Source organism: Lissotriton vulgaris, chromosome 1_1, assembly GCF_964263255.1.
Source record: "Lissotriton vulgaris chromosome 1_1, aLisVul1.2, whole genome shotgun sequence".
In the NCBI taxonomy this organism is placed as follows: domain Eukaryota; kingdom Metazoa; phylum Chordata; class Amphibia; order Caudata; family Salamandridae; genus Lissotriton; species Lissotriton vulgaris.
The window spans coordinates 682,745,299-682,759,039 of NC_141685.1; the positions used below are offsets into that span (position 1 = coordinate 682,745,299).

Genomic DNA, 13,741 nt, shown 5'->3' on the forward strand with positions numbered 1-13,741 from the left:
AGAAAGAAATAACCAATAGAGCAGACCCAACACTACTAAGTCCAACTCCAGCCATACAAGAAAGAGGCAGGGTCGAGTTTATAAGGGAGCAATCACATAAGTACCAAGCACCAAGCAGGGAAGACAGGGAACCAGACCCGGATCAAAATCAACATAGTAAGGCAGAAGAGCAGGGGTATAAATTGATTTTCTTGACAGAATATTCATCTAAAGGTAGATTGGATACTTTAAATAGGGGAAACCTATTGAGGTTGTTCAATGAAATCCCAAAATTAAGTCAAATAACGAGAGCAGACCTTTTGGCGGTAAAATTTAGGGAAGCAGAAAATGGGACAAAACAAGAAGCAACCTGCACAACATGGGCGTCAAAGGAAATAATAGAGCGGATATACTCTGCAAAAACAGCCTTTGAAGTGTGGGGCATTTTTTTTACATATCCAAAGCGCATAAAGTATCCATATCCTCTGTTAAATAAGGAGAAAACTTGGACTCAGAAAGTACATCAAACAGCAACAACTTTGGTGTTGAAGGGGGCAAAAAGTATGAACCCAATAGATCAAGCTAATCAGGATAAGCATTTAAACAGCCCCAACACCAGAAGAGAGTTTTTGGGGACCGGAAACCAACAGGATTGGTCGCGGGTCCCATACACCCTAAACCAACGTCGACCCTGATGAAAATCAAAGGGATAGAAGGGAGCAGTCCGGAATAAATCAGGCATCTACAAAAAGTGGAGAATTAATAAGAATCTGCTCCTGGAATACTCATGGGTTCAGAGAAATGGAACAGGATCAAGACACCATTGCCTACTTGGGAAACTTTGCAATAATTTTTTTCACAAGAAACCTGGAATTTAATTCCAAGGCACATAGCAGGATACGAAGAATACCATGTAATGGCAGAAAATGTTTCAAAATGTGGACATCCCGGGGGGGGGGGCTTATCAACGTTTTTAACGGTAAAATATAATTGGGAGGTAGAGGAAATAGATTCTGGAGCAAACTGGTTACAAGCATTTAAATTGGAATGCAAAAGGCCCTGCCACACTGCTTCGTGGAAAACACTGATTTTGAATATTTACATCTATCCAGATAAGGCAAAAAAATTGGAAAGATTGACAAACCTGATAAATCTAATACAAATCTTACAAGTAACATATCAAGACTATGCTATGGTAATGTCTGGCGACTTTAATAGTAAACTAATAGGGGTCCCATTAACCAAGAATGGTCGACAAGGTCGACAAGGTATACCCATTGGTCTCAACTGGAAGAAGGAACTGAAAGCCCTAGGGCTGGTCGTTTTGAATGGGAGTACAAAGGGAGATCAACCGGCGGGAAGCACCTACCTAAGTGGAAAGAACCAATCGATTATTGATTATACCATAATCAGTAAGGATCAATCAAATTTAGTGGAATCTTTTTCCATAAAACCTCGACCGGAGAGTGATCATTTCCCCAAGAAAAATCATTGTCTGTGAATTTGACGCAAAAAAAGCACAGTATTTTTAGCTGTAATGCCGAATGTGTATAATCAAAGGAAACTGAATTGGAGTGGGACAAACATAGAAGATATAAGGAACACAGTGAAGCTTCATGTGGGGAATAAGGAGACATTAGTTATTCATTCACTACTACAGGATTGGGAGAGCCTAAGTACATTCCTGTTAGACAAATTTCCAGCAGGCCGAGCAGGAAAATCCCTGTACGGATTAAGAAAGGCACCATGGTTTAAAGGAAATCTCAGAGACCAGAAGAGATTAATTAATAGTAAGCAAGAGTAATTGCCTTAGAGGCCAGATTGTGAAAAGAAATAGACTCTAGTAAGATCAAAACAATGAGAAGGGTTTATAAAGAAAGGTGTAGAGAGGCATAGAAGGTTCATATTGAAAACTTATGGGGGAAATTATTATGGGCAAGCAAACTACCAAGTAGCAGTGAGTTTTGGGGTCTAATAAACAAACTGTCTAAAGAAACTGAGACCCTACAAAACACCGGGATAAGCGAGTCAGTCTGGACTAAACATATAGGTAATTTGTATAACAACAGTCGAACAAGTATGCACAGAAGTACATTATCACAGCCTGACAAAACGGTGGAGGCAAATCAGAAACCAACTACCACTGGTAATCTGGTTCTGCAAGAAGGACCCACAGTCATACAAGATCAAATAACGTTAAAAACAACAAAAAACTAAAGAGTGCTGATAAAAAAGCTGAAGCACTCTGGTGCAACAGGGCCAAACGGTCTTCCAAATGACCTCTTCAAGAAAGACCCAGAGTTTTGGGATAATTATCTTACCCCCCTTTTTAACCAATAGTACTCCGCGAACACGCTATCAGCCTCTTGGAGAGAATGTTTGCTCCACCCAATTTACAAAAATGGAAGATAAATGGAAACCGGGAACTATAGGCTCATAACCTTAATAGACGTCGAGGCAAAATTGTTCTCATCCTGCATTTTACAACATGTACAGGAGTGGATGGAGAAAAAAAGTATAATTCCAAAATTTCAAACCGGTTTCAGGAAGGGTATGGGCACCATCACTAATCTGGCAACAATGGCTATACTTATTGAAAAAGCCATATGGAAAAAAACAAATCTACTCGCATGTTACATCGATTTGAAATCGGCGTTTGATAGAGTGCCACGAGACCGATTTTGGCAGAAATTAAAAGAATGGGGAGTACCGAAGGATGTGTTAAATACGATAATGGCAGTATACAGTGAAACATGGGCAAGGGTGAAGTTACGAGATGGAAGTAGACTATCGGTAAAGATAAAAATAAACAATGGCTTAAAACAAGGCTGTGTTTTATCACCATGTCTATTTAATCTATATTTAGCAGATTTAAACAACTATCTGCAATCAACAAACAGACACCCACCCAATATAGCAAACAAGCCAATTTGGTATCTGCAGTACGAGGACGACATTGTGGTTATGAGCCAAACACCAATAGGTCTACAAAGAACCATACATAAATTGATTGAATACTTGAATCTGGCAGGCTTGGAGATGAATAGGAACAAAAACAAGGTGGTTCACCTAGCAGGACCAAAAGCAGGGACAAAATATAAATGGTATGCCAAGGAGAAGCAAATTGAGGAAACAAAAACATACACATATCTAGGCATCAAATTGGGCCAAAGAATGTCTTTTATGGAACAAAAAATGGACATAAAAGCGAAAGCCCAGTCATTGATTTTTGCCTACAAACAACTCCACAAGAAATTGCAATGCCCTTCACATGGACACCTTTTGAAAATAATGGCAGCACAATTGCTTCCGACATTGTCCTACGGCCTGGAAATCTGGCACAGCCAAGAAATTATTATATTAAATGAGGTGCAGACAAAAACATTTAAAGCTGTTTTTAATCTCCCAAAGGGAGCATCTCCAGCACAAGTGCGCCTAGAATTCGGCCTCCAGAACCAGGAATACCAAAGAAAGACAACATTTGTAAAGCTGTGCTGGAAACTTAGAGCTTCTGAACCTGGGTCGCTGAACTATTTATGTTTGATGGAAATACAAAGCCAATACATTAAAAGAATAACAAACACACGGGCGACTCCCTGCAAACTGCTCTGGCGGTACTAGACATGGAAGAAGTCTGGAAACAAAAGATGGAGCGAGCTACATTTAATAAAGCATGTAATGCCATGGCAAAAAAACTGTCTTTCCTGGAAGATAAAAAAAGATTGTCCGAATGACGCCATGCATGGGCAGTAATAAATGTGTATACCTCATTAAAACCACAACCCTATTTAATGGTGCATTTTAGGCTATTTTAAAAAAAGAAGTTTACGGAATACAGATTGGGTGACCACAATACAAAGGACTTAGTCCCTACCTGGAAGTGAAAAGAACTATCAAAAAATTGCAGGCTGTGTGGATACTGTAAGGAATCATTATGCCATTTAATGTGTGTTTGTGATCATTTAAAAATGGAACGAAGGAAGCTGTTACTGGCACACTTCAAGGCCTTACAAATTCGTACCTGCTGGCAGGCGGTAATAAGCTGGATGAGTGGCACGTCCAATATTTTTATTTGTCGTGGTGTAAAATTTATGATTAAAGTGGACACCCTGTTATCAAAAGCAGATATGGAGCAAATGTACGTGGGCTCCAGCTTTGGCATTTTTAGATTTGGTAATGTTTTTAGAAGTTTTACTGACATACAACGTTTTTATGTGGTGCTATTTATACATATATATTTTTTCTGTACTTCATGCTTTATGGTTATGATAAACCAAATAAAGTTGTTTTTGACTGACTGACTGATTATAAGTGATACATGTGAGCGAATGCGCGTGAGCATATGTGCAGGCTGTGTGTATTAGACTACCGACTTCCGCAGTCTGGGAACTGCACACAGGTAGACCATTGCAGAAGGAACTCTGCAGGATTTGATACTGAACTGGACTGGGCCTAATGGTGTTGGTGGGCATGCATGCTGTAGGTCAGCAGTGCTTACTGAAGATCTGTGGTGCTTACAAGCTAATATGTATTAAAGGCGAAATCTGCCTTAAGGTACAGTTTTGTTCCATATAGGCCTACATGGTCCAGCAAGGTATGAAACAGGTGATAAACATGTACCAGGAGTTTACATTTACAGTTCCTTAAACCACACCTGCACTTAGTATGGTATCAAATTCTTGGGACTCAGCTCAGAATCAAATTTCAGGCCTTTATTCCTTCCTGCAGGGGGTACTTACTGTTAGAAATTGGGGTCACTAGTTATCAGAGGTAGGTACCTTTATCCAAATAGGGACCCTTGCTTCTAGTCAGGGTAAGGGGGATACACTCTTTAGATAACCCCTACTTTCCCCCTCAGTAGCTTGGCACAAGCAGACAAGCTTATCGCAAAGGCAATGTGTAAAGTATTTGTACCAACACTTACAGTTACACAGTGAAAACACCACAAATGAACACCACAGTTTAGAAAAATAAAGTATCTTTAGCTACACTAAATAAGACCAAAACATCAAAAATCCAACATACACAGTTCAAAATATGACTTTCAAAAGGTTTCAAGAACTTGTACCATAGAAAAATATGGATGTGTGACTTTTCATCAAAGTACCTGTAGATGCGTGAAAGTTCAAAAAGCCAAACAGCTGCAGAGTCGGAAAACAAAAATGATGCACACTCCTGAGAACTTGGGGAGGTGATGCGATAGTCCCATTGCACGAATAGGTAGGGTTTCGCCAAATTCGGTCTGCAGGGGAGTGATGCGTCGATTCTTCGTGATGGTTCCATTCCGCAGGTGATGCGTCGGATGAACTTGCTGCACAGTCACGATGCGTGGACATCCTGGATGCGTTGGCGATCGGTCAGCGGCGTCGAGCGGCACTGCATCAGTCCTCTTCAGACACAATCCCTCGATCCGTCGATTTCTGTAGTTCTTTGAGTTTCTTCTTTCTTCCAGGTCCCAAACAACAGCAACATCCTCCAGAGGCCCAAAACTGGCACATGCGCCTCTTGGCAAGTCAGAACTCACAGCAACAGATTCAGAGGAGCTGGAGGTGAATTATTTGTGTCTCTGAGACTTCAGAACAGGCGGCCAGCACACTTCAGGCCCTTAGAGATCTCCTTCAAGCAGGCAACACAGCACACAGCAAAGTCCTTCTCCTTTCCTTGGCAGAAACAGCAACTGCAGGCCAACCCAGACACACAGCAAGGGCAGTACTTATCCTTAGTCTCTCCAGCTATTCTCCTTGTCAAATTTGTACCTCTTGAATTCCAGGAATGATCTAAAGTCTGGGGTTTGGGTCTGATACTTATACCCCAAAATGTCTTTGTTCTCTTTGTGCAAGGGGCTCTGAGCCCAGTTCAAATCAGTTCTGGGGGCACTCTGCAAGGAATGTCTGACATAATATCGACAGACAGAATATCGAAATGCAAAAATATCGGAGCAAAAATATCGACAGCAAAAATATCGGAATCCTATCTTCATTAAGGTAAGTACAAAAATATCGAAAAAATAATATCGTAGTACAAAAATATCGGAATCAAAAATATCGTTTTTTTAAATATATTAATAATAATGTAAAAATAATATTAAAATACATATAATTTTACAACTATTAAATAAAAATATTAAAACAAAATTAAAAGTAATACATATACATTTAAAATAAATAAAACACTTAATAATTTAATGTAATTTTAATTTTTTTCATGTAATTTATTTGATTTAATGTAATATTTTTTTGTTTTTACCCTGTACGCCTGTACCCCAAAAACCCAAAACTGACCCTGAACCCTAAAAATATCCCTGTACCCCAAAAACTCAAAACTGACCCTGAAACCTAAAAATACCCCTTTACCCAAAAACTGAAAACTGACCCTTATCCCTAAAAATACCCCTTTACCCAAAAACTGAAAACTGACCCTGAACCCCAAAAATACCCCTTTACCCAAAAACTGAAAACTGACCCTAAACCCTAAAAATACCCCTTTACCCAAAAACTGAAAACTGACCCTGAACCCTAAAAATACCCCTTTACCCATGAACTGAAAACTGACCCAGAACAATAAAAATAACCCTTTACCCAAAAACTGAAAACTGACCCAGAACCCTAAAAATACTCCTTTACCCAAAAACTGAAAACTGACCCTGAACCCTAAAAATACCCCTTTACCCAAAAACTGAAAACTGACCCTGAACCCTAAAAATACCCCTTTACCCATGAACTGAAAACTGACCCTGAACCCTAAAAATACCCCTTTACCCAAAAACTGAAAACTGACCCAGAACCCTAAAAATACCCCTTTACCCAAAAACTGAAAACTGACCCTGAACCCTAAAAATACTCCTTTACCCAGCATTAATTAATATTATTTAATTACCAATTAATTATTAATTAACAATAACAATAAAGTAAATATATTAGCACATTTGCTGTAATTAATTTAATTTAATAATTAATATTTTTTCCCCAATTAATTAATTAAGAATAACAATAAATTATATATAAAAAAATTACTATAATTAATGTAACTAAATAATTTATATTAATTAATTACCAACTAATTAATAATTATAAATATGTAAAAAATTATATTAATTAATTAACGAATTAATAGAAATTAATTACCAATTAATTATTAATTAAAATATGTACAAACATATATCAATTATTTAATTATTATTAAATTACTTCCCACCCTATTCCCCTATAAACCCATAACCCGCTACAGAACATATTTATCAATTAATCAATTAATTAAAAATAATTTAAAAAAAATTCTCAATTAATTAATTAATAATTCCTACTAATTAATAATTAATTTAACATAATTAAATTACTTCCCACCCTATTCCCCTATAAACCCACAACCCGCTACAGTACTAAAAGACAATATTTAATTAAATTACATTAAAAATAAATAATAAAACATAATAAATACAATATAATATACACTAAATTTATTTAAAAATTGATATTAGTAACATCGAAGTTATTAATTTCGATATTATTGACATCGATATGTACAGCTTCGATATTACTGATATCATACCAATATCGATATTAAGACTGTCGATATTACTTACCTTCGATATTTTGTCCCATCGATATTTAAACTTCGATATTTTTGTATATCGATATTTAAAAATCGATATTTTGTCTGTGTACCCTCTGCAAGTGTACCACAACATCCATTGTCAGAGTGAGCCTTGGTTCCAGATACACTACAGAGGGGCTGAGCCAACATTGTGGAAGGCAGGCACAGCCCTATTCAGGTACAAGTGCTACTCCTCGCACCACTCCAAATGCAGATCAGGCCTATTCAGCCTAGTGCTGACTCATCCAGACTCTTGGAGCAACTGCACCTCCCCAGCCCCTGTCACTACAAAGCCTGACAGGCAATCCACAAACAGGCAGAGGCACACAGGATGGTTGAACAAGAAAATAGCCACTTTCTAAAAGTGGTATTTTCAAACACACAATTCAACAAATTCTGAGTTCAGGGATACCAAACTCCATTTTTCTATCTTATCCCTTTGGGAAGATATACTTTTAAAATGTTACAAAGCATTCCCCTTTATGTCCTAAGGGGCAAGATAGCCTTCCAATAGTGAAAAATAAAATTGGCAGTATTTCATTATCAGGACATGTTACACACACAAGTACATCTTCTACCTTTCACATACACTGCACCCTGCCCAGGGGGGTACCTTATGCCTACCATAGGGGTGCCCTATATGTAATGAAAGGGAATGTTAGGGCCTGGCAAGTGGGTGCACTTGCCAAGTTGACATGGCGGTCAACAAACTGCGCACAGGCACTGCGGAGGCGGGCCTGAGACCTCTTTCCAGGGCTACTCATGTGGGTGGCAAAATCAGCACTGCAAGCCCACTATTAGCATTTGATTTACCAGCCCTGGCACACTCAGTGCACTGTACTAGGGACCTACTGGTAAAACAAATATGCTAATCCGGGTGAACCATTCAAAATAACAGTTTACACAGAGAGCATATGCACTTTAGCACTGATAAGCACTGGTAAAGTGCCCAGAGTCCTAGAGCCAGCAAACGCAGTTCAGAAAAAAAATATGAGGAAGAAGCTAAAGGTTTGGGGATAACCCTGTAAAAAGGGCCATTTCCAACACTTACTATGCTCTAAGTGGAGGGATCAAAGGCCTTCTCACACAATACAACAATTAACAATGCTTGACTTAGTACCTGGAAACTGGGAGAGACCAAGCCCATTGGAACAAAGAAGGATGGCCGGACACTTGAAGCCCACACAGGAGGTTCTCATCTTTGAATTATTGGTGAGAAGGGTTCCTGCAGCTATGTCATCTAGAGCCAGATCTGAGGCTCTTAAGGGAACTATTTCCATTGACAACCTGTAGTCGCCATATTGGAGTGTCCCTGACTGCTGTGTAGGACGGTTGGGTTAGGGGTGGAGTGATAATATGGCATCCTAGGATTGGCCTAGGTTGCCTGGTTCCCAGAAATGTATACACCCGCACAATATTGCTTGCGCAAGGGAGGGATAGCTGAGAATACACTGAACCTGGGAGTGACAAAAGTAAAAGAATGCCCTTCTGGAAAGAGAAGTCATTTGCTGCCCTTCAAGGATATACTGAGGGATTTGACTCCAGCTGACTGCTAGGACTTGGATGGGTCTGTCCAAACCCATCGGCTCTGACACCCTTATGTCCCCCAAATAATAGTTGGAAGAATAGACCTACCAGAGGGCCTTGAATGGTTCCTCTGGGCCTTCTGTGGACTGGTCCTGGATCCACTGATGCAGAGGTGTCCTTCAAGAAGCTTGGAGACTCTAAGACATGGGGAATGTGAAAGAGGGGTTGTTTCTATCTGGCTGCAGAGGGACTGTGCAATATGGAAGAGCACCAGGAGAAAAGCAGAGGATGACTCTGGGAAACCTTAAAAACCCAGCTCCCCACAAAGTGTCTTCGGAGCCCAGGAGGCCCCAAAACAATGTTATAGGTGGCTAGGGCTGGCTACCGGGAGGACAAGTAGCCCATATTTGCTAAAATTGATGGAAGGGGGCTGAGAACGGAGCCTGTACATTCCAGGGAGAAAATAGAAAATGAGTATAAAACACTCCACCCAATTTCTTCCAAATTCCACTGGGGTGGGCAAGTGGAGGGAGTCGATGCAACATTATTCTGACCATTTTCTTGTGGGAGTGGACATGAGTGGGGACCCCACTCCATATTTATTTTATGCCGTTGGGGCCCCAGATCTCTTTGCGGGCTGGCACATCAACAGGTTGTCCTGGGGACCCCAAAGGACCAGGCTGAGACTTTTCTGTCCACCCTGTATCCATGTCTGGATGGCACAGGTCATACTGACCTATAATCCCCCTGCTCATGCTCACTATCGGCAGGGGAAAGTTCACCATTGCAGCCCACTGATGGGAGCAGAAGAAGAAATTGCTTCTACTGAGGCGTGAGCAAGAAGAAAGATGCTGGCTCCTGCACATGGTACAAGAGTTGCATGCCGGAAGTATCAGGGAGCCTTGATGCTAACTAAAACACTCAAAAGATGATGAGAGGCTGCTTGCAATAAGTCTAATCACTGACAATAGCTCGAGGTAGCCCTCCAATCAATTATTCTTTTGTTCACCATACTACCTTAGTTTGCAGCCAACTCTATGCAAATCAGTCTTGACCCTGCTCCTCATGAGAACAGTCCAGCCTGAACCTCCACGTCAGGTTCTCCCTGAACCAGAACACAAGCAACCTAGGACTGATTTCACCATGGCCTGCAGCTATAAACAACCATTGTCCCTTTTGGGTGTCCTGGGCTGGACTGGAAAACCCATAACAAAAAAAATTTAAATGAAAATGTAGTGGGAGGCGGCAAAACAGAATAAAGAAGAGTTGCTCACTGCTTCAGCGCCCCATAATCCGATGCAAGGGGATTCAAATTGATATAACTTCACGTTGTGATGTCCATGAAAGGGCATTAGCACCATCAACAATTACGGGAGAGTGTTTGGCAAGCTAGCTGCGAAAGTGTAAGAGCTCCCAGAAAAATGGTTTCAGTATACTAACACTCTCTCAAGGGACCGCGTTCCTGAGAGGTTTGTTTGCATTTTCAAGCACTTCTGGAGATGCAGCTTTTGCTCTTGGGTTTTGAAGTGCAAAGACTCCTTGTGTTTGGTCCTATGACTGCAGTGTAGTCTGATAGCAGCAAAAGATACACTCAGCAATGCATATTTTGAGTTAAAATGCTTTATTTAAAACATTGATGTTGACAATACAATGTTTACCATTATAATTATCGCTCTAAATTATTAATAATGTTCTTAGTGATTTTAATGGTGGTGCAGTGGTGGATCATGACTTGTCGCTGCTTTTACTGATATGGTTATACTCTGACAAAGCCAGTAGGCCTGCCTTATTTGTAATGACATCTCTTAGTATTGTGATGTTGCATCTAGTATACGTGGGAGATATTGTGATTATAGGGATCAGGATCTACTAGGGATGTAATGTAATATGAGGGTGTCACCAAAGTTACTTCCATCAACCTGCTGCATATATTTGTAATTTAATGCATATTATTTAGTGATGAGTGTATAATGTAAGTATGTTTTGTCTTTGAAAGAAAGTTAATTGACTGGACTATGAATTATTGAGTGTTGTGTACCAGAGTGCTAGGGTTACTTGCCACACCACCTCCCCTAAGCATGCCTTGAAATGCTCTGCATCACTATCCTGAGTAAGTCAAGTGCTACAATGGGGTAGTTGGTTCCCAGCAAAAGGACAATTGTGGGCTTATTACTTATAAAATCTCACATTCTTCACAATTAAAAACCCAATTTCTTACAGTGAATAATATAATGTTATCCTTTTTGCATATAGCATGCTATTTGTGTCTTTACTTTACAAAACTATTTTACCTTAGTTAATATACATTTGATTGGCTGCAGGTTTACTACATCTTTACATATCATCATATATTAAAGAAAACCAATGATGTAATATTTTTTCTCTGTCTTTATCTGCAGGTATTTATACTTTTGGATTATTTGCTACGGACATATTTGTAAATGCTGGACAAGTAGTGACTGGAAACCTTGCACCACATTTCCTCACAGTTTGCAAACCCAACTATACTGATCTTGGTTGTCAGCAATATACACAGTTTATTACTAATGCACAAGCGTGCACTGGAAACCCTGATCTTGTGCTCAAGGCCAGGAAGACATTTCCATCCAAAGAAGCAGCACTCAGTGTTTATGCCGCACTCTACCTGGCCGTAAGTACACTAATGCCTTTCTTCCACCATTCCTTTCAATTTACATTAATATGCTGTGAACAATTTGCAAGTTTCATCCGTAACCTATTTCTATTGAAGGTTTGCTTTTCACAAGGTGCATAAATATTTTGTAGCCTGATTACATACATAATAGCACGATTAGAAAAGCAAGTTCCATTTTCACCCAGTTTGTAAATATGTGACATCTTTAAGCATACATTCATTAAAATGCCAGTTGTGTACACTTTACATCAGGTTTGCTTTTATTAATGACATTTGAATGTAGTAAATTGAATTAAGTGTATTATGACTGGTTTTAGGTCTGCTTTTACCAGTAAGTTAACGTATGATTGAATTTACCAACAACCTTATGGTATTGCTGCATTGACAAAGATGAGCCTGCAATGTGTTATAATAAAATGACACAACCATTTAAAAAAAAAAATTGTAAGCAGTGTTTGTGTTTGGGTAGTTTTTCTTGTAATTTGATCTTATCTTTCTGTGTACTCATGCATGTTTTTTCCATTTTAAGAGAACAAATCTCATGACTGGAATATGCTTGCATTCTGAAGCAGTCATGACACATGGTTGTATGATGGAACCACACGTGCCTTAACCAAGCACGCCTTTACAACACATCCATTACAATGCATGTGTCTTTACCATGCATGTCCTTACCACTAATATGTTTATCACACATATGCCTTTTCCATGAAAATGTAAGAATTTTACAGATACGTATAAACTCTTTGTACATATAAAAATATATATATATATTTATATATTCACAAAAAAATAGGTTTCAGGGACGTTATAGTTAGTTGGACATTTCACTCGTACAAAACCAGAGAAATTCGGCCGTTATAGTTAGTTCAGCTAACTATATCTCGTGCCCCCGCAATGAACTGCTGATGACGTCACATATTACATCATTCATGACATAGTCAGTGACATCACTGATGACATCCCAAATGACATCTCAATAGACATCACTGATGGCATCACTGATGATATCATCCACATGATAATCTGATGCACCTCCTCACACTCTAATATAACCTTTGATACACCCAATGTAAAATACAGGCTACCATTTTGAAAACCATCGACACACCAATACCAGTTACTACATACGCACTTACTGATTCCTAGGCCTACATACACATTCACTCATTCACCAATACAATCACTCATACATGAAGTCACTAATCAATACAACACTATCATATGGCCTGTGAGGGGGGCCACATGGCTCCCCTCCCCCCCCAAAAAAGGAAAGGCCGGCCTCAGGGGATTGGGTCCCTTGGGCCATACATGGCCTGAGGAGGTGGGCCATGTGGCCCCCCTCCAAATATTGTAAATAAAACGTAAAACCGTGGCCATGCCCCAGGGGATGAGGTCCCTGGGGCAGAAAATGGTCTTGGGAGGGGGGCCACGCGCCCCTTTCCATATTTTATTTTTTTAATGATCAAAATAGGGATCAGGTCCTGGGGATGGGGTGCCCAGAGCCCAAAAAAGAGGAAAAGAAGAGGGGGACACACAGCCCCCTTCTAAAAAATACAAAAAAAGGGCATCTCGCCGGAGGCTCCGTACCCTCAGTGCATCACTCTGCAAAAGTGCCCGTGGCATGTTGTAAGTTGGGGAATTATTTCTCCTTGAATACTAGGGTTCACTGGGGGCCACTAGCCCACCAGGTACCTCCAGTATGCGCCACAGAGCTGTGTTGCACAGAGGTGGTCCTCTGTGGCACTTATTGGAGGTACCTAGTGGTCTAGTTGGACCCAAGTGACCCTCAGGATTCAAACAGACTTAATCCTCCAACTTAAAACGCACCACGGGCGTGTTTACACAGTGGGGAAGGGAGGGGGCATGGCCTGATGTGACATGTGTGCAAATACGTCCTGTGGCGTGTTTTAAATTGGTGGATTTAGTCCCCTTGAATCCTGAGGGTCCCTGGGGGCCAACTAGCCCACCAGGTACCTCCAGTAAGTG

At 40.1% G+C, this 13,741-nt stretch overlaps 1 protein-coding gene across 2 annotated transcripts in view; it reads left to right on the forward strand.

Moving 5' to 3' along the window:
• PLPPR5 (phospholipid phosphatase related 5) overlaps positions 1-13,741 on the forward strand; it is a 622,523-nt gene that overhangs the window by 341,507 nt on the left and 267,275 nt on the right. For both annotated transcript variants that reach the window (XM_086954660.1, XM_086954669.1), the window contains exon 3: positions 11,499-11,749. In XM_086954660.1, the coding sequence (XP_086810786.1) occupies positions 11,499-11,749 (251 nt within the window). The remainder of the gene's footprint in view (positions 1-11,498; positions 11,750-13,741) is intronic.